The following is a 22500-nucleotide window of genomic DNA, read 5'->3' as shown; positions in this document are numbered from 1 at the left end:
GCAGCCTCTAAACACACACAGACACCAGATCCAGTCCATGAAACCTCCTGTATAACACAGACATCCAGGCGGTAATGTTCCAGCTCCTGACAGAGTAGCGGCAGCCTCTCCTCCACACTCACAGATACCAGATCCAGTCCACGTGGCCTCCTGTATCACACAGAGATCCAGGCGGTAATGTTCCAGCTCCTGACAGAGTAGCGGCAGCCTCTCCACAGACACCAGATCCAGTCCACGTGACCTCCTGTATCACACAGAGATCCAGGCGGTAATGTTCCAGCTCCTGACAGAGTAGCGGCAGCCTCTCCTCCACACACACAGACACCAGATCCAGTCCTTGAGACCTCCTGTATAACACAGAGACCCAGGTGGTAATGTTCCAGCTCCTGACAGAGTAGCGGCAGTCTCTCCTCCACACACACACAGACACCAGAACCAGTCCTTGAGACCTCCTGTGTAACACAGAGGTCCAGGCGGTACCGGTCCAGCTCCCGACAGAGTAGCGGCAGCCTCTCCTCACACTCACAGACACCAGATCCAGTCCACGAGACCTCCTGTATAACACAGAGATTCAGGCGGTAATGTTCCAGCTCCTGACAGAGTAGCGGCAGCCTCTCCTCCACACACACACACAGACACCAGATCCAGTCCACGAGACCTCCTGTATCACACAGAGACCCAGGTGGTACCGGTCCATCTCCTGACAGAGGAGCGGCAGCCTCTCCTCCACACACACAGACACCAGATCCAGTCCACGAGACCTCCTGTATCACACAGAGATCCAGGCGGTACCGGTCCAGCTCCTGACAGAGTAGCGGCAGCCTCTCCTCCACACACACAGACACCAGATCCAGTCCACAAGACCTCCTGTATAACACAGAGATTCAGGCAGTAATGTTCCAGCTCCCGACAGAGTAGCGGCAGCCTCTCCTCCACACACACACAGACACCAGAAGCAGTCCTTGAGACCTCCTGTGTAACACAGAGGTCCAGGCGGTACCGGTCCAGCTCCCGACAGAGTAGCGGCAGCCTCTCCACAGACACACAGACACCAGATCCAGTCCTTGAGACCTCCTTGATAGCGCAGAGATCCAGGCGGTACCGGTCCAGCTCCTGACAGAGTAGCGGCAGCCTCTCCTCCACACACACAGACACCAGATCTAGTCCACAAGACCTCCTGTGTAACACAGAGATCCAGGTGGTACCGGTCCAGCTCCTGACAGAGTAGCGGCAGCCTCTCCACACACACACAGACACCAGATCCAGTCCTAGAGGCCTCCTGTATCACACAGAGATCCAGGCGGTACCGGTCCAGCTCCTGACAGAGTAGCGGCAGCCTCTCCACACACACACAGACACCAGATCCAGTCCTAGAGGCCTCCTGTATCACACAGAGATCCAGGCGGTACCGTTCCAGCTCCTGACAGAGTAGCGGCAGCCTCTCCACCACACACACAGACACCAGATCCAGTCCACAAGACCTCCTGTATCACACAGAGATTCAGGCAGTAATGTTCCAGCTCCCGACAGAGTAGCGGCAGCCTCTCCTCCATACACACAGACACCAGATCCAGTCCACGAGGCCTCCTGTATCACACAGAGATCCAGGCGGTACCGGTCCAGCTCCTGACAGAGTAGCGGCAGCCTCTCCTCCACACACACAGACACCAGATCCAGTCCACAAGACCTCCTGTATCACACAGAGATTCAGGCAGTAATGTTCCAGCTCCCGACAGAGTAGCGGCAGCCTCTCCTCCACACACACAGACACCAGATCCAGTCCTTGAGACCTCCTGTATCACACAGAGATCCAGGCGGTACCGGTCCAGCTCCCGACAGAGTAGCGGCAGCCTCTCCTCCACACACACAGACACCAGATCCAGTCCTTGAGACCTCCTGTATCACACAGAGATCCAGGCTGTACCGGTGCAGCTCCTGACAGCGTAGCGGCAGCCTCTCCGCACACACACAGACACCAGGTCCAGTCCACGTGACCTCCTGTGTAACACAGAGATTCAGGCAGTAATGTTCCAGCTCCTGACAGACTAGTGGCAGCCTCTCCACACACACACAGACACCAGATCCAGTCCACAAGACCTCCTGTATCACACAGAGATTCAGGCAGTAATGTTCCAGCTCCTGACAGAGTAGCGGCAGCCTCTCCTCCACACACACGGACACCAGATCCAGTCCTTGAGACCTCCTGTATCACACACAGATCCAGACGGTACCGGTCCAGCTCCTGACAGAGTAGCGGCAGCCTCTCCTCCACCCTGGTCCAGCTCACCCAGGAGGAGGATGACTTCACCACCATCACCACCACCACCACCACCACCACCCCCATCACCACCACCACCCCCATCACCACCACCATCACCATCTCCACCATCACCCCCATCACCACCCCCATCACCACCACCACCATCACCACCACCATCACCACCACCGCCATCACCACCACCATCACCACCACCACCATCACCACCACCATCACCACCACCACCATCACCACCACCATCACCACCACCACCATCACCACCACCATCACCACCACCACCATCATCACCACCATCACCACCACCACCATCACCACCACCATCACCACCATCACCACCACCACCACCACCATCACCACCACCACCATCACCACCACCATCACCACCACCACCATCACCACCACCATCACCACCACCACCATCATCACCACCATCACCACCACCACCACCACCATCACCACCACCATCACCACCATCACCATCACCACCATCACCACCACCACCATCACCACCACCATCACCATCCTCATCACCACCACCATCACCACCACCATCACCATCACCACCACCCCCACCACCACCACCATCACCACCACCACCACCATCACCACCACCATCACCACCACCACCATCACCACCACCATCACCACCACCATCACCACCACCACCATCACCACCACCACCACCACCCCCACCCCCATCACCACCACCACCACCACCATCACCACCACCATCACCACCATCACCACCACCACCACCATCACCACCACCACCATCACCACCACCATCACCACCACCACCATCACCACCACCATCACCACCACCACCATCATCACCACCATCACCACCACCACCACCACCATCACCACCACCATCACCACCATCACCATCACCACCATCACCACCATCACCACCACCATCACCACCCCCATCACCACCACCATCACCACCATCACCACCACCACCACCACCATCACCACCCCCATCACCACCACCATCACCACCATCACCATCACCACCACCACCATCACCACCACCACCACCACCACCATCACCACCACCACCACCCCCATCACCACCACCACCATCTCCACCATCACCACCATCATCACCCCCATCACCACCCCCATCACCACCATCACCACCACCCCCACCACCACCCCCATCACCACCACCATCACCACCATCACCACCACCATCACCACCACTATCACCATCACCACCACCATCACCACCACCATCACCACCATCACCACCATCACCACCACCATCACCACCATCACCACCACCATCACCACCACCACCACCATCACCACCATCACCACCATCACCACCACCATCATCACCACCATCACCACCACCATCACCATCACCACCACCATCACCACCACCATCACCACCACCATCACCACCATCACCATCACCACCATCACCACCACTATCACCATCACCACCACCATCACCACCATCACCATCACCACCACCATCACCACCATCACCACCACCACCATCACCACCACCATCACCACCATCACCACCATCATCATCATCATCACCACCACCACCATCACCACCACCACCATCACCATCACCACCACCATCACCACCATCACCACCACCACCATCACCACCACCATCACCACCATCACCACCATCATCATCATCATCACCACCACCACCATCACCACCATCACCACCATCACCACCATCACCAATGTAATGATAATCTCTGCCCCACCCTCTCCCTCCACACGGCCACGCCCCCTACCCACAGCCCTACCCCCTCCAGGGAGTCCAACAGCCAATCACGCCGCTCCCCTCCCACCACCACCACCATCAGCAGCCAATCACGTCGCTCCCCTCCCACCACCACCTGCAGCAGCCAATCGCGACGCTCGCCTTGATCCACCCGCAGCAGCAGCAGCCAATCGCGACGCTCGCCTCGATGCAGCAGCAGCAGCAGCCAATCGCGACGCTCGCCTCGATGCAGCAGCAGCAGCCAATCGCGACGCTCGCCTCGATCCATCAGCAGCAGCAGCCAATCGCGACGCTCGCCTCGATCCACCCCTACCACCACCAGCAGCAGCAGCCAATCAGAGCGGCCTCTGCACACCACGCCGAGATGCAGCAGCAGCCAATCAGTGCCCACCACGCCGAGATGCTGCAGCAGCAGCAGCCAATGGGAGCCCACCACGCCGAACTCCACCAGCAGCAGCAGCCAATGGGAGCCCACCACGCCGAACTCCACCACCAGCAGCAGCAGCAGCAGCCAATGGGAGCCCACCACGTCGAGATGCAGCAGCAGCAGCCAATGGGAGCCCACCACGCCGACCTCCAGCAGCAGCAGCCAATGGGAGCCCACCACGTCACGATGCAGCAGCAGCAGCCAATGGGAGCCCACCACGCCGACCTCCAGCAGCAGCAGCAGCAGCAGCAGCCAATGGGAGCCCACCACGCCGACCTCCAGCAGCAGCAGCAGCAGCAGCAGCCAATGGGAGCCCACCACGCCGACCTCCAGCAGCAGCAGCAGCAGCAGCAGCAGCCAATGGGAGCCCACCACGCCGACCTCCAGCAGCAGCAGCAGCAGCAGCAGCCAATGGGAGCCCACCACGCCGACCTCCAGCAGCAGCAGCAGCAGCAACAGCCAATGGGAGCCCACCACGCCGACCTCCAGCAGCAGCAGCCAATGGGAGCCCACCACGCCGACCTCCACCACCAGCAGCAGCAGCAGCAGCAGCCAATGGGAGCCCACCACGCCGACCTCCACCACCACCAGCAGCGGCAGCGGCGGCGGCGGCAGCAGCAGCAGCCAATGGGAGCCGAGCTGCACGTGCCGGTCGCCCCGCACGGCTTCAAGGTGGAAGCCCCGGAGGCCGGAGCCCAGCCGGGCCGGCACCCGGAGCTCGGCGGCGGAGGCGGCCTGGACGGGCCGCGGGCGAAGGATCCCGAGTCCACGTTCCTCCACCTGGATCCGAAGCCGGAGTTTGCCGACACCCGCGGGAACCACCACCACCACAGCCACCACGGCCACCACCAACAACAACAACAGGTGGTGGTGGTGGCGGACCCCAGGGTGGAGCTGGAGTTCTGGGATCCGGACTTGGGGCGGAACTTCGACCCGGGTTTTGCGGGCGACCCCGGGCTCGTCGGGTTCGCGGCGCCGGCGGCCGGGGCTGGAGGGGGCGGGGCTAAGAGAAAGAAGAAGGCCGGGGGAGGGGCCGGGGGAGGGGCCGGGGGAGGGGCCGGGGGAGGGGGAGGAGCCGGGGGAGGAGCCGGGGCCGGGGGAGCGGCGGATTCGTGGAGTGGATCGCAGGAGGAGCCGGAGTATAGGATTCTGGAGGAAGGTGGGTGGGTGAGGTGGGTGGGTTAGTGGGTGGGTGGGTGAGTGAGTGGGTGGGTGGGTGGGTGAGTGGGTGGGTGGGTGAGTGGGTGGGTTGATGGGTGGGTGGGTGGGTGAGTGGGTGGGTGGGTGGGTGGGTGAGTGGGTGGGTGGGTGAGTGGGTGGGTGGGTGGGTGAGTGGGTGGGTGGGTGGGTGAGTGGGTGGGTGGGTTCGTGGGTGGGTGAGTGAGTGGGTGGGTGAGTGGGTGGGTGGGTGGGTGAGTGGGTGGGTGGGTTGGTGGGTTGATGGGTGGATGGGTGGGTGAGTGAGTGGGTGAGTGGGTGGGTGAGTGAGTGGGTGAGTGGGTGGGTGGGTGGCTAGGTGAGTGGGTGGGTGGATGGGTGGGTGGGTGAGTGAGTGGGTGGGTGGGTGGGTGAGTGGGTGGGTGGGTTGGTGGGTGAGTGGGTGAGTGAGTGGGTGGGTGGGTTGATGGGTGGGGGGGTGGGTGGGTTGATGGGTGGGTGGGTGAGTGGGTGGGTGGGTGGGTGAGTGAGTGGGTGGGTGAGTGAGTGGGTGAGTGAGTGAGTGGGTGGGTGGGTGAGTGAGTGAGTGAGTGGGTGAGTGAGTGGGTGAGTGAGTGGGTGGGTGAGTGAGTGATTGAGTGGGTGGGTGGGTGAGTGAGTGGGTGAGTGAGTGAGTGGGTGAGTGGGTGGGTGAGTGGGTGGGTGGGTGGCTGGGTGAGTGGGTGGGTGAGTGGGTGGGTGAGTGGGTGGGTGAGTGGGTGGGTGAGTGAATGGGTGGATGGGTGCCGGACGGCAATGCCGTGGTGGATGTGAACAATGCCATTTTTAAAATCTTAACCAAGCTTGTGCCGGAGGCCCCGGGGGGGGGACAGGCGTCTATGACGTCTCCTGGCCAAACCCCAATTGGCGGAGCCAGGAGATTGAATCTCTACCCTCGGGGGCTCCTCCAGAAACAACGAAAAGCCACTACGGGTGGCCACGTGGAATGTTCGAACGCTCACTGCGGAGGAGAGGCTGCCACTCCTCTGTCGGGAGCTGGACCGGTACCGCCTGGATCTCTGCGGCATTCAGGAGGTCCGGTGGACCGGCTCTGGCTCCTGCCACCATGATGGGTGGACAGTCCTCTACTCGGGGCAGCAGACTGCCAAGCAACAGGGTGTGGCTCTTCTTCTGAACAAAAGAATGAAGGGGGCGTGGGAGCGTGGCGGTGAGGTGTGGGAAGCTGTAAGCCCCAGGCTACTTTGGGCTCGCCTTCCCATCAACCGGAGGCGAGGAGTGGTGGTCGTGGTTACTTATGCCCCCACCGAAGATGAACATCCGTGGAGGGATTCAAGCAAGGCCGATGAGTCAGATGCCTTCTATGACCTCCTGTCACAGGTGCTGGCTAAAGTGGCCCCTCGGGATAGAGTCACCTTGTTGGGCGACTTCAATGCCCGAGCTGGTCATGATGCTGGCACCTGGTCTGGAGTGATTGGAGGGCATGGGCCAGATCAGCTCAATAACAACGGTAGGAGGCTGCTAGACTTCTGTGCAGCCCATGGGCTTGTAATTGCCAACACGCTGTTCCGGCATCGGCGCATCCACACAACATCATGGATGCATGCCGGGTCCAAGCAAGAACATCTGCTGGACTACATAGTGACGGACCAGCGGATGCGAGCCCATGTCCTTGACACCAGGACCTACCGTGGAGCTGATCAGCCCACTGACCATCGACTAGTCATCTGTAAGATGCGCCTGCCATTCTTCCACTCCGGTGGTGGGTGTACACCCAGGATCTCATTCCAACCTAAAGTGTCCTGGTCTCAGCTGATGAAAGTTGCAAGCGAGAATTTCATCATCGCTTGCGGCTGGGATTGGCATTGTCCCCCACTCCTCCTGATGTCGAGGGTAAATGGGCGAGGTTTAGGACTGTCACTCATGCAGCTGCAATGGCTGCTTTGGGTACGTGGTCCAGACCTCCCCAGAGACCCTGGCTGACAGAGGAGGTGTTCAAGATGGTTGAGAAAAAGCGACAGGCCCACTGTCATCGGCTACAGAATCCCACGTCAGAGAATGAGGAGGCTTACCGCAGCCTTCGCTCGGAGGTTCGGAGAGCCGTGAGGCGCTGCAAGGATGGGTGGTGGTCGCGGGTTGCTGAGGAGATGGAGTCTGTCTCAGTGGCCCGCGATCATAAATCTCTATTTAACTCCATCAAAAGAGTAACCTGCAGCACCACACCTATCACCGACCCCCAGGAACAGGTTCGCGGATTTTCTGAGCATTTCTGTGAGGTCCTGTGGGGAGGGGAAATCCCTCAGCCAGGAAAACATCGTGGCACAAAGTGGGGATGACCCTGCTGAGGCTGCGGTGCCTCAAATATTGGAGGAGGAAGTCACCCCCTGTGAGTGGCTGGCTGAGGTGCCATCTGTTGAGGAAGTACTGAAGGCGATCCAGAGTCTGAGACCAGGAAAGGCAGCGGGCAGAGATGATCTCCCAAGCAAAACGCTGAGGGAGGGTGGCGTTTGTGCACAGACTGCCCTATATGACATCATAACAACAGTCTGGACCACTGGACGGGTTCCGCAGGATTGGAAGGATGCCCTGGTGGTCCCCCTCTTTATGAAGGGGGACCGCACAGACTGTAACAACTACAGGGGCATCTCACTCCTCAGTGTGAGGCCGGGAAAGGTCCTGGCAAGGATTATTCAACATCGCCTTGCCAGGCACGCTGAGGAGAGGCTTGCGGAGCCCCAATGCGGTTTCAGGAAAGGGCGGTCCTGCACAGATGCCATATTTTCTGTCCGTCTGCTACAGCAGAGGTGTAGGGAATTCCAGCAAGACCTACATCTCTGCTTTATTGACCTGGTCCAAGGCCTGTGATACCATCGGTAGGCCCTGGGGCTCTGGGTCGTTCTTCGTGCTTTCGGAGTCCCCGACCCCCTGCTCACGATCATTAAGGACCTTCATGCAGAGGAGGCTCGTGCAGGACGCTGCTACTGTTGCAGTGCCAGGCTAGGTGCGCTCGGCGCTACTGGGCAGTTGGAGGCAGTCGCCCTTCGGCAACGGTGGGGGGCAAAGGGGCGACGCTCACAACAACGAGCGGAGCTCCGGGCGGATAAAATGCAGCAAGTTGATGCGGTACGGGCGAGGGGGTTACACCTGCTGGGTCTGTCACGTGACCTCCTGTCAGCGGGCACTTTGACACTCCACGTGGCTTCAAGGTGCACCTAGCCTGGCACCGTCGCTTTAGTGGCGATTGGTAGTGGGTGAGTGGGTGAGTGGGTGGGTGGTTGGGTGAGTGGGTGGGTGAGTGCGTGAGTGAGTTATTAAGTGGGTGAAGTGAGTGAGTGAGTGGGTGAGTGGGTGAGTGAGTGAGCGGGTGAGTGAGTGGGTGGGTGAGTTGGTGAGTGAGTGAGTGAGTGGGTGGGTGAGTGGGTGAGTGAGTGGGTGAGTGGGTGAGTGAACGGGTGAGTGAGTGGGTGGGTGAGTTAGCGGGTGAGTGAGTGGGTGAGTGAGTGAGTGGGTGAGTGAGTGAGCGGGTGAGTGAGTGGGTGGGTGAGTGGGTGATTGAGTGGGTGAGTGAGTGGGTGAGTGAGTGGGTGATTGAGTGGGTGGGTGAGTGAGTGGGTGAGTTGGTGAGTGAGTGAGTGAGTGGGTGGGTGAGTGGGTGAGTGAGTGGGTGAGTGGGTGAGTGAACGGGTAAGTGAGTGGGTGGGTGAGTGAGCGGGTGAGTGAGTGGGTGAGTGAGTGAGTGAGTGGGTGAGTGAGTGAGCGGGTGAGTGAGTGGGTGGGTGGGTGAGTGAGTGGGTGATTGAGTGGGTGAGTGAGTGGGTGAGTGAGTGGGTGAGTGGGTGGGTGAGTGGGTGAGTGAGTGGGTGGGTGAGTGAGTGGGTGAGTGAGTGGGTGAGTGGGTGAGTGAGTGGGTGAGTGAGTGAGTGAGTGAGCGGGTGAGTGAGTGAGTTGGTGAGTGAGTGGGTGAGTGAGTGGGTGAGTGAGTGAGTTGGTGAGTGAGTGAGTGAGTGGGTGAGTGAGTTGGTGAGTTGGTGAGTGAGTGGGTGAGTGAGTGGTGAGTGGGTGAGTGAGTTGGTGAGTGATCTCTGTGCCATGCCTCTCCACTCTGGTCACAGATGGACAATGCCCTCCACCTGAAGTGAAACACCTCTCAGCTCTCAAGAGACACTTCGGACACACAACCTTCAAACCGTGAGACACGGGGAGAGAGACACGGGGAGACACGGGGAGAGAGACACGGGGAGACACGGGGAGAGAGACACGGGGAGAGAGACACGGGGAGACACGGAGAGAGAGACACGGGGAGACACGGGGAGAGAGACACGGGGAGAGAGACACGGGGAGACACGGAGAGAGAGACACGGGGAGAGAGACACGGGGAGAGAGACACGGGGAGACACGGAGAGAGAGACACGGGGAGACACGGGGAGAGAGACACGGGGAGAGAGACACGGGGAGACACGGAGAGAGAGACACGGGGAGAGAGACACGGGGAGAGAGAGACACGGGGAGAGAGACACGGGGAGACACAGGGAGAGAGAGACACGGGGAGAGAGAGACACGGGGAGAGAGAGACACGGGGAGAGAGAGATAGGGGGAGAGAGAGACACGGGGAGAGAGAGACACGGGGAGAGAGAGACACGGGGAGACACGGGGAGACACGGGGAGACACGGGGAGACACGGGGAGAGAGAGACACGGGGAGACATGGGGAGACACGGGGAGACACAGGGAGAGAGACACGGGGAGAGAGAGACACGGGGAGACACGGGGAGACACGGGGAGAGGGACACGGGGAGAGAGACACGGGGAGACACAGGAAGACATGGGGAGACACGGTGAGACACAGGGAGAGAGACACGGGGAGAGAGAGACACGGGGAGAGAGAGACACGGGGAGAGAGACACGGGGAGAGAGACACGGGGAGAGAGACACGGGGAGAGACACGGGGAGAGACACGGGGGGAGAGAGAGAGACACGGGGAGAGAGAGACACGGGGAGAGACACGGGGAGAGACACGGAGAGAGACACGGGGAGAGAGAGACACGGGGAGAGACACGGGGAGAGACACGGAGAGAGACACGGGGAGAGAGAGACACGGGGAGAGAGAGACACGGGGAGAGACACGGGGAGAGACACGGGGAGAGAGAGACACGGGGAGAGACACGGGGAGAGACACGGAGAGAGACACGGGGAGAGAGAGACACGGGGAGAGAGAGACACAGGGAGAGAGAGATACGGGGAGAGAGAGACACGGGGAGAGAGAGACACGGGGAGAGAGAGACACGGGGAGAGAGAGACACGGGGAGAGAGAGACACGGGGAGAGAGAGACACGGGGAGAGAGAGACACGGGGAGAGAGAGACACGGGGAGAGAGAGACACGGGGAGAGAGAGACACGGGGGGAGAGAGACACGGGGAGAGAGAGACACGGGGAGAGAGAGACTCGGGGAGAGAGAGGCACGGGGAGAGAGAGAGAGAGACACGGCGAGAGAGAGAGAGAGACACGGGGAGAGAGAGACACGGGGAGAGAGAGACACGGGGATAGAGACACGGGGAGAGAGACACGGGGAGAGAGACACGGGGAGAGAGACACGGGGAGACACGGAGAGAGAGTGACACGGGGAGACACGGAGAGTGAGACACGGGGAGACATGGGGGGACACGGGGAGACACAGGGAGAGAGACACGGAGAGACACGGGGAGAGAGACGGGGAGAGAGACACGGGGAGAGAGACACGGGGAGAGAGACACGGGGAGACACGGGGAGACACAGGGAGAGAGACACGGGGAGAGAGACACGGGGAGACACGGGGAGACACAGGGAGAGAGACACGGGGAGAGAGACACGGGGAGAGAGACACGGGGAGAGGGACAAGGGGAGAGAGACACGGGGAGACACGGGGAGAGAGACACGGGGAGACACAGGGGGAGAGAGACACGGGGAGAGAGAGACACGGGGAGAGAGACACGGGGAGACACGGAGAGACACGGGGAGACACAGGGAGAGAAACACGGGGAGAGAGACACGGGGAGAGAGACACGGGGAGAGAGACACGGGGAGATACAGAGAGACATGGGGAGAGAGACACGGGGAGAGAGACACGGGGAGAGAGACACGGGGAGAGAGACACGGAGAGACACGGGGAGAGAGACACGGGGAGAGAGACACGGGGAGAGAGACACGCGGGGAGAGAGAGACGTGGGGAGAGAGAGACACGGGGAGAGAGAGACACGGGGAGAGAGAAACACGGGGAGAGACACGGGGAGAGACACGGGGAGAGACACGGGGGGAGAGAGAGAGACACGGGGAGAGAGAGACACGGGGAGAGACACGGGGAGAGACACGGGGAGAGAGAGACACGGGGAGAGAGAGAGACACGTGGAGAGAGAGATACGGGGAGAGAGAGACACGGGGAGAGAGAGACACGGGGAGAGAGAGACACGGGGAGAGAGAGACACGGGGAGAGAGAGACACGGGGAGAGAGAGACACGGGGAGACACGGGGAGACACGGGGAGACACGGGGAGAGAGAGACACGGGGAGCCATGGGGAGACACGGGGAGACACAGGGAGAGAGACACGGGGAGAGACAGGGGAGAGAGAGACACGGGGAGAGAGAGACACGGGGAGAGACAGGGGAGAGAGAGACACGGGGAGAGAGAGACACGGGGAGAGGGAGACATGGGGAGAGACACGGGCAGAGAGAGACACGGGGAGAGAGAGACACGGGGAGAGAGAGACACGGGGAGAGAGAGACACGGGGAGAGAGAGAGACACGGGGAGAGAGAGAGACACGGGGAGAGAGAGAGACACGGGGAGAGAGAGAGACACGGGGAGAGAGAGACACGGGGAGAGAGAGACACGGGGAGAGAGACACGGGGAGAGAGAGACTCGGGGAGAGAGAGGCACGGGGAGAGAGAGAGAGAGACACGGGGAGAGAGAGAGAGAGACACAGGGAGAGAGAGACACGGGGAGAGAGAGACACGTGGAGAGAGAGACACGGGGAGAGAGAGAGACACGGGGAGAGAGAGAGAGAGAGACACGGGGAGAGAGAGAGACACGGGGAGAGAGAGAGACACGGGGAGAGAGAGAGACACGGGGAGAGAGAGAGACACGGGGAGAGAGAGACACGGGGAGAGAGAGACACGGGGAGAGAGAGACACGGGGAGAGAGACACGGGGAGACACGGAGAGACACGGGGAGACACAGGGAGAGAAACACGGGGAGAGAGACACGGGGAGAGAGACACGGGGAGGGAGACACGGGGAGACACGGAGAGACATGGGGAGAGAGACACGGCGAGAGAGACACGGGGAGAGAGACACGGGGAGAGAGACACGGAGAGACACGGGGAGAGAGACACGGGGAGAGAGACACGGGGAGAGAGACACGCGGGGAGAGAGAGACGCGGGGAGAGAGAGACACGGGGAGAGAGAAACACGGGGAGAGACACGGGGAGAGAGAGACACGGGGAGAGAGACACGGGGAGAGAGACACGGGGAGAGACACGGGGAGAGAGACACGGGGAGAGAGACACGGGGAGAGACACGGGGAGAGACACGGGGAGAGACACGGGGGGAGAGAGAGAGACACGGGGAGAGAGAGACACGGGGAGAGAGAGACACGGGGAGAGAGAGACACGGGGAGAGAGAGACGCGGGGAGAGAGAGACGCGGGGAGAGAGAGACGCGGGGAGAGAGAGACACGGGGAGAGAGACACGGGGAGAGAGACACGGGGAGAGACACGGGGGGAGAGAGAGAGACACGGGGAGAGAGAGACACGGGGAGAGACACGGGGAGAGACACGGAGAGAGACACGGGGAGAGAGAGACACGGGGAGAGAGAGACACGGGGAGAGAGAGACACGGGGAGAGAGAGACACGGGGAGAGAGAGATACGGGGAGAGAGAGACACGGGGAGAGAGAGACACGGGGAGAGAGAGACACGGGGAGAGAGAGACACGGGGAGAGAGAGACACTGGGAGAGAAAGACACGGGGAGAGAGAGACACGGGGAGAGACACGGGGAGAGACACGGGGAGAGAGAGACACGGGGAGAGAGAGACACGGGGAGAGGGAGACATGGGGAGAGACACGGGCAGAGAGAGACACGGGGAGAGAGAGACACGGGGAGAGAGAGACACGGGGAGAGAGAGACACGGGGAGAGAGAGAGACACGGGGAGAGAGAGAGACACGGGGAGAGAGAGAGACACGGGGAGAGAGAGAGACACGGGGAGAGGGAGACACGGGGAGAGAGACACGGGGAGAGAGAGACACGGGGAGAGAGAGAGACACGGAGAGAGAGAGAGACACGGGGAGAGAGAGACACGGGGAGAGAGAGACACGGGGAGAGGGAGACACGGGGAGAGAGAGACACGGGGAGAGAGAGACTCGGGGAGAGAGAGGCACGGGGAGAGAGAGAGAGAGACACGGGGAGAGAGAGAGAGAGACACGGGGAGAGAGAGAGACACGGGGAGAGAGAGAGACACGGGGAGAGAGAGACACGGGGAGAGAGAGAGACACGGGGAGAGAGAGAGACACGGGGAGAGAGAGACACGGGGAGAGAGAGAGACACGGGGAGAGAGAGAGACACGGGGAGAGAGAGAGACACGGGGAGAGAGAGACACGGGGAGAGAGAGACACGGGGAGAGAGAGACACGGGGAGAGAGAGACACGGGGAGAGAGAGACACGGGGAGAGAAAGACACGGGGAGAGAGAGACACGGGGAGAGAGAGACACGGGGAGAGAGAGACACGGGGAGAGAGAGACACGGGGAGAGAGAGACACGGGGAGAGAGAGACACGGGGCGAGAGAGACACGGGGAGAGAGAGACACGGGGGGAGAGAGAGACACGGGGAGAGAGACACACGGGGGGAGAGAGAGACACGGGGGGAGAGAGAGACACGGGGGGAGAGAGAGACACGGGGGGAGAGAGAGACACGGGGGAGAGAGAGACACGGGGGGAGAGAGAGACACGGGGAGAGAGAGAGACATGGGGAGATAGAGACACGGGGAGAGAGAGACACCGGGAGAGAGAGACACGGGGAGAGAGAGACACGGGGAGAGAGAGACACGGGGAGAGAGAGAGAGAGACACGGGGAGAGAGAGACACGGGGAGAGAGAGAGACACAGGGAGAGAGAGAGACACGGGGAGAGAGAGAGACACGGGGAGAGCGAGACACACGGGGAGAGAGAGACACGGGGAGAGAGAGAGACACGGGGAGAGAGAGAGACACGGGGAGAGAGAGACACGGGGAGAGAGAGACATGGGGAGAGAGAGAGACACGGGGGGAGAGAGAGACACGGGGAGAGAGAGAGACACGGAGAGAGAGACGCGGGGAGAGAGACGCGGGGAGAGAGAGACACGGGGAGAGAGAGAGACACGGGGAGAGAGAGAGACACGGGGAGAGAGAGAGACACGGGGAGAGAGAGAGAGACACGGGGAGAGAGAGAGAGACACGGGGAGAGAGAGAGAGAGACACGGGGAGAGAGAGAGACACGGGGAGAGAGAGACACGGGGAGAGAGACACGGGGAGAGAGACACACGGAGAGAGAGACACACGGAGAGAGAGAGACACGGGGAGAGAGAGACACGGGGAGAGAGAGAGAGACACGGGGAGAGAGAGAGAGACACGGGGAGAGAGAGAGAGACACGGGGAGAGAGAGAGAGACACGGGGAGAGAGAGACATGGGGAGAGAGAGACACGGGGAGAGAGAGACACGGGGAGAGAGAGACACGGGGAGAGAGAGACACGGGGAGAGAGAGACACGGAGTGAGAGAGACACGGAGAGAGAGAGACACGGAGAGAGAGACACGGGGAGAGAGAGAGACACGGGGAGAGAGAGACACGGGGACAGAGAGACACGGGGAGAGAGAGACACGGGGAAAGAGAGACACGGTTAGAGAGAGACACGGGGAGAGAGAGAGACACGGGGAGAGAGAGACACGGGGACAGAGAGACACGGGGAGAGAGAGACACGGGGAAAGAGAGACACGGTTAGAGAGAGACACGGGGAGAGAGAGAGACATGGGGGGAGAGAGAGACACGGGGGGAGAGAGAGACACGGGGGGAGAGAGAGACACGGGGGGAGAGACAGACACGGGGGGAGAGAGAGACACGGGGAGAGAGAGAGACACGGGGAGAGAGAGAGACACGGGGAGAGAGAGAGACACGGGGAGAGAGAGACACGGGGAGAGAGACACGGGGAGAGAGAGAGACACGGGGGGAGAGAGAGACACGGGGAGAGAGACACGGGGAGAGAGAGAGACACGGGGAGAGAGAAACACACGGGGAGAGAGACACGGGGAGAGAGAGAGACACGGGGAGAGAGACACGGGGAGAGAGAGACACGGGGAGAGAGAGACACGGGGAGAGAGACACGTGTAGAGAGAGAGACACGGGGAGAGAGAGACACGGGGAGAGAGAGAGACACGGGGGAGAGAGACACGGGGGGAGAGAGAGACACGGGGGGAGAGAGACACGGGGAGAGAGAGAGACACGGGGGAGAGAGAGACACGGGGAGAGAGAGAGAGACACGGGGAGAGAGAGAGAGACACGGGGAGAGAGAGAGAGAGACACGGGGAGAGAGAGACACGGTGGGAGAGAGACGGTGGGAGAGAGAGAGACACGGGGAGAGAGAGAGAGACACGGGGGGAGAGAGACACGGGGAGAGAGACACGGTGGGAGAGAGAGAGACACGGGGAGAGAGAGAGAGACACGGGGAGAGAGAGACACGGGGGGAGAGAGAGACACTGGGGGAGAGAGAGACACTGGGGGAGAGAGAGACACGGGGGGAGACAGAGACACGGGGAGAGAGAGACACGGGGAGAGAGAGAGACACGGGGAGAGAGAGAGAGACACGGGGAGAGAGAGAGAGACACGGGGAGAGAGAGAGAGACACGGGGAGAGAGAGACACGGGGAGAGAGACACGGGGAGAGAGACACGGGGAGAGAGACACGGGGAGAGAGAGAGACACGGGGAGAAAGAGAGACACGGGGAGAGAGACACGGGGAGAGAGAGAGAGACACGGTGGGAGAGAGAGAGACACGGGGAGAGAGACACGGGGAGAGAGAGACACGGGGAGAGAGAGACACGGGGGAGAGAGAGACACGGGGAGAGAGAGACACGGGGAGAGAGAGACACGGGGAGAGAGAGAGACACGGGGAGAGAGAGACACGGGGGGAGAGAGAGACACGGGGAGAGAGAGACACGGGGAGAGAGAGACACCGGGAGAGAGAGACACGGGGAGAGAGAGACACGGGGAGAGAGAGACACGGGGAGAGAGAGAGAGAGACACGGGGAGAGAGAGACACGGGGAGAGAGAGAGACACAGGGAGAGAGAGAGACACGGGGAGAGAGAGAGACACGGGGAGAGCGAGACACACGGGGAGAGAGAGACACGGGGAGAGAGAGAGACACGGGGAGAGAGAGACACGGGGAGAGAGAGACATGGGGAGAGAGAGAGACACGGGGGGAGAGAGAGACACGGGGAGAGAGAGAGACACGGAGAGAGAGACGCGGGGAGAGAGACGCGGGGAGAGAGAGACACGGGGAGAGAGAGAGACACGGGGAGAGAGAGAGACACGGGGAGAGAGAGAGACACGGGGAGAGAGAGAGAGACACGGGGAGAGAGAGAGAGACACGGGGAGAGAGAGAGAGAGACACGGGGAGAGAGAGAGACACGGGGAGAGAGAGACACGGGGAGAGAGACACGGGGAGAGAGACACACGGAGAGAGAGACACACGGAGAGAGAGAGACACGGGGAGAGAGAGACACGGGGAGAGAGAGAGAGACACGGGGAGAGAGAGAGAGACACGGGGAGAGAGAGAGAGACACGGGGAGAGAGAGAGAGACACGGGGGAGAGAGAGACACGGGGAGAGAGAGACACGGGGAGAGAGAGACACGGGGAGAGAGAGACACGGAGAGAGAGACACGGGGAGAGAGAGAGACACGGGGAGAGAGAGACACGGGGAGAGAGAGACACGGAGTGAGAGAGACACGGAGAGAGAGAGACACGGAGAGAGAGACACGGGGAGAGAGAGAGACACGGGGAGAGAGAGACACGGGGACAGAGAGACACGGGGAGAGAGAGACACGGGGAAAGAGAGACACGGTTAGAGAGAGACACGGGGAGAGAGAGAGACACGGGGAGAGAGAGACACGGGGACAGAGAGACACGGGGAGAGAGAGACACGGGGAAAGAGAGACACGGTTAGAGAGAGACACGGGGAGAGAGAGAGACACGGGGGGAGAGAGAGACACGGGGGGAGAGAGAGACACGGGGGGAGAGAGAGACACGGGGGGAGAGAGAGACACGGGGGGAGAGACAGACACGGGGGGAGAGAGAGACACGGGGAGAGAGAGAGACACGGGGGAGAGAGAGACACGGGGAGAGAGAGACACGGGGAGAGAGACACGGGGAGAGAGAGAGACACGGGGGGAGAGAGAGACACGGGGAGAGAGACACGGGGAGAGAGAGAGACACGGGGAGAGAGAAACACACGGGGAGAGAGACACGGGGAGAGAGAGAGACACGGGGAGAGAGACACGGGGAGAGAGAGACACGGGGAGAGAGAGACACGGGGAGAGAGACACGGGTAGAGAGAGAGACACGGGGAGAGAGAGACACGGGGAGAGAGAGAGACACGGGGAGAGAGACACGGGGGGAGAGAGAGACACGGGGGGAGAGAGACACGGGGAGAGAGAGAGACACGGGGAGAGAGAGACACGGGGAGAGAGAGAGAGACACGGGGAGAGAGAGAGAGACACGGGGAGAGAGAGAGAGAGACACGGGGAGAGAGAGACACGGTGGGAGAGAGACGGTGGGAGAGAGAGAGACACGGGGAGAGAGAGAGAGACACGGGGGGAGAGAGACACGGGGAGAGAGACACGGTGGGAGAGAGAGAGACACGGGGAGAGAGAGAGAGACACGGGGAGAGAGAGACACGGGGGGAGAGAGAGACACTGGGGGAGAGAGAGACACTGGGGGAGAGAGAGACACTGGGGGAGAGAGAGACACGGGGGGAGACAGAGACACGGGGAGAGAGAGACACGGGGAGAGAGAGACACGGGGAGAGAGAGAGAGACACGGGGGAGAGAGAGAGAGACACGGGGAGAGAGAGAGAGACACGGGGAGAGAGAGACACGGGGAGAGAGACACGGGGAGAGAGACACGGGGAGAGAGACACGGGGAGAGAGAGAGACACGGGGAGAAAGAGAGACACGGGGAGAGAGACACGGGGAGAGAGAGAGAGACACGGTGGGAGAGAGAGAGACACGGGGAGAGAGACACGGGGAGAGAGAGACACGGGGAGAGAGAGACACGGGGGGAGAGAGAGACACGGGGAGAGAGAGACACGGGAGAGAGAGACACGGGGAGAGAGAGAGACACGGGGAGAGAGAGAGACACGGGGAGAGACACGGGGGGAGAGAGACACGGGGAGAGAGAGACACATGGGGAGAGAGAGAGACACGGGGAAAGAGAGAGACACGGGGGGAGAGAGAGACACGGGGGGAGAGAGAGACACGGGGGGAGAGAGAGACACTGGGGGAGAGAGAGACACGGGGGGAGAGAGACACGGGGAGAGAGAGAGAGACACGGGGAGAGAGACACGGGGAGACAGAGACACTGGGAGAGAGAGACACGGGGGAGAGAGAGACACGGGGAGAGAGAGAGACACGGGGAGAGAGAGACACGGGGGGAGAGAGAGACACGGGGAGAGAGAGACACGGGGAGAGAGAGAGACACGGGGAGAGAGAGACACGGGGGGAGAGAGAGACACGGGGAGAGAGAGACACGGGGAGAGAGAGAGACACGGGAGAGAGAGACACGGGGAGAGAGAGACACGGTGAGAGAGACACGGGGAGAGAGAGAGACACGGGGAGAGAGAGACACGGGGAGAGAGAGACGCGGGGAGAGAGAGACACGGGGACAGAGAGACACGGGAGAGAGAGACACGGGGAGAGAGAGAGACACGGGGAGAGAGAGAGACACGGGGAGAGAGAGAGACACGGGGAGAGAGAGAGACACGGGGAGAGAGAGACACGGGGAGAGAGAGACACGGTGGGAGAGAGAGAGACACGGGGAGAGAGAGACACGGGGGGAGAGAGAGACACGGGGAGAGAGAGACACGGGGAGAGGGAGACACGGGGGGAGAGAGAGACACGGGGGAGAGAGACACGGAGAGAGAGAGACACGGGGGGAGAGAGAGACACGGGGAGAGAGAGAGACACGGGGGGAGAGAGACACGGAGAGAGAGAGACACGGGGGGAGAGAGACACGGGTTAGAGAGAGACACGGGGAGAGAGACACGGGGAGAGAGAGAGACACGGGGAGAGAGAGACACGGGGAGAGAGAGACACGGGGAGAGAGAGAGACACGGGGAGAGAGAGACACGGGGAGAGAGAGAGAGAGACACGGAGAGAGACACGGGGAGAGAGACACGGGGAGAGAGACACGGGGAGAGAGACACGGGGAGAGAGACACGGGGAGAGAGAGAGACACGGGGAGAGAGAGACACGGGGAGAGAGACACGGGGGGAGAGAGACACGGGGAGAGAGAGAGACACGGGGAGAGAGAGACACGGGGAGAGACACGGGGAGAGTGAGACACGGGGAGAGAGACACACGGGGAGAGAGACACACGGGGAGAGAGAGACACGGGGAGAGAGAGACACGGGGAGAGAGAGACACGGGGGGAGAGAGAGACACGGGGGGAGAGAGAGACACGGGGAGAGAGAGACACGGGGGGAGAGAGACACGGGGGGAGAGAGACACGGGGGGAGAGAGAGACACGGGGAGAGAGACACGGGGTTGTGTAGAATCCTGAGCTGTGATTGGCTGCTGGCCTTGTTGGTGTGTTGGGGTGGGGGGTGAATCCTGAGCTGTGATTGGCTGCTGGCCTTGTTGGTGTGTGGGGGGGAGGGGGGGTGAATCCTAAGCTGTGATTGGCTTCTGGCCTTGTCGGTGTGTCAGGGGGAGGGGTGGAGGGATGAATCCTGCGCTGTGATTGGCTCCTGGCCTTGTTTGTGGGTGGGGTTTGAATCCTGATCTTTGATTGGCTCCTGGATTCTTTGGTGGGCGGGGTTTGAAACCTGACCTGTGATTGGCTCATCATCATCATCAACATCATCATCATCATCACCACTATCACCATCATCATCACCACCGCCACCATCACCATCATCACCATCACCACCACCACCATTACCACCACCACCACCACCATCAACACCATCACCACCACCACCACCATCACCACCATCATCACCACCACCATCACCACCATCACCACCATCACCACCACCACCATCACCACCACCACCATCACCACCATCACCACCATCACCACCATCACCACCATCACCATCACCACCATCACCACCACCACCATCACTACCATCACCACCATCACCATCAACACCATCACCACCATTACCACCATCAACACCATCACCATCATCACCATCATCACCACCATCACCACCATCACCATCACCACCATCACCACCACCATCACCACCATCAACCTTCACCACCATCACCACCATCAACACCACCACCACCGTCACCACCATCAACCTTCACCACCATCACCACCATCACCACCATCACCATCACCACCACCATCACCATCACACCATCACCACCACCATCACCAACACCATCACCACCATCACCACCATCACCACCACCATCACCATCATCACCATCACCACCACCATCACCACCATCACCACCATCACCACCACCATCACCATCAACACCATCATCACCACCACCATCACCACCATCACCATCACCACCATCACCACCACCACCATCACCACCACCATCACCACCATCACCACCATCACCACCACCATCACCATCACCACCATCACCACCATCACCACCACCACCATCAACACCATCACCACCACCATCACCAACACCATCATCACCACCACCATTACCACCATCACCACCACCACCATCACCATCAACACCATCACCACCATTACCACCATCACCACCATCACCACCACCACCGTCACCACCGTCACCACCACCACCATCACCACCACCATCACCACCATCACCACCATCACCATTACCACCATCACCACCACCATCACCACCATCACCACCATCACCATCACCGCCATCACCACCACCACCATCACCACCATCACCACCACCATCACCACCACCATCACCACCATCACCACCACCATCACCACCATCACCACCATCACCACATTGATCCCCATGCAGCAGTGGATAAACCATGCTGATGGAGGTGATGGTGATGTCATCTGTTTTATTGATGGTGTGTTGGATGCAGGTAGGTGATGGTGATGGTCGTTGTGATGGTGGTGATGCTGGCTGATCTTCATCTAGCAGCGCATTGAACTTGCACCTTGACAATTACACTTAGAGACATCACCACCACCACCATCACCACCATCACCAACACCACCATCACCAACACCACCATCATCACCACCATCATCACCACCATCACCATCATCACCACCATCACCATCATCACCACCATCATCACCACCACCACCATCATCACCACCATCACCAACACCACCATCACCACCATCACCATCATCACCACCATCACCATCATCACCACCATCACCATCATCACCACCATCACCATCATCACCATCATCATCAACATCATCACCATCATCACCACCACCACCATCACCATAATCACCACCATCATCACCACCACCACCATCACCACCATCACCATCATCACCACCATCACCACCATCACCACCATCACCAACACCACCATCATCACCACCATCATCACCACCATCATCACCACCATCACCATCATCACCACCATCACCACCATCACCATCATCAACATCATCACCATC

General features: G+C 60.6%; 1 protein-coding gene across 2 annotated transcripts in view; it reads left to right on the top strand.

Annotated features, from left to right (window-relative positions):
- Positions 1–22082, top strand: part of LOC116937022 (uncharacterized) — a 59452-nt gene extending 37370 nt beyond the window's left edge. For both annotated transcript variants that reach the window (XM_076064527.1, XM_076064526.1), the window contains exons 9-11: positions 4051–5620; positions 9729–9804; positions 21942–22082. In XM_076064527.1, coding sequence (XP_075920642.1) covers positions 4051–5620; positions 9729–9804; positions 21942–21945 — 1650 coding nt within the window. In that variant the 3' untranslated portion in view covers positions 21946–22082. The remainder of the gene's footprint in view (positions 1–4050; positions 5621–9728; positions 9805–21941) is intronic.
- The last annotated feature ends 418 nt before the right edge of the window (positions 22083–22500 follow it).

Source organism: Petromyzon marinus, unplaced genomic scaffold (genome assembly GCF_048934315.1).
Source record: "Petromyzon marinus isolate PM22_M1 ecotype Great Lakes invasive population unplaced genomic scaffold, UKy_Petmar_22M1.pri1.0 PM_Scaffold_501, whole genome shotgun sequence".
Classification (NCBI taxonomy): Eukaryota; Metazoa; Chordata; class Hyperoartia; order Petromyzontiformes; family Petromyzontidae; genus Petromyzon; species Petromyzon marinus.
Note: the sequence above shows the minus strand (reverse complement) of the source record. Positions and strands in the feature narration are given on the sequence as shown.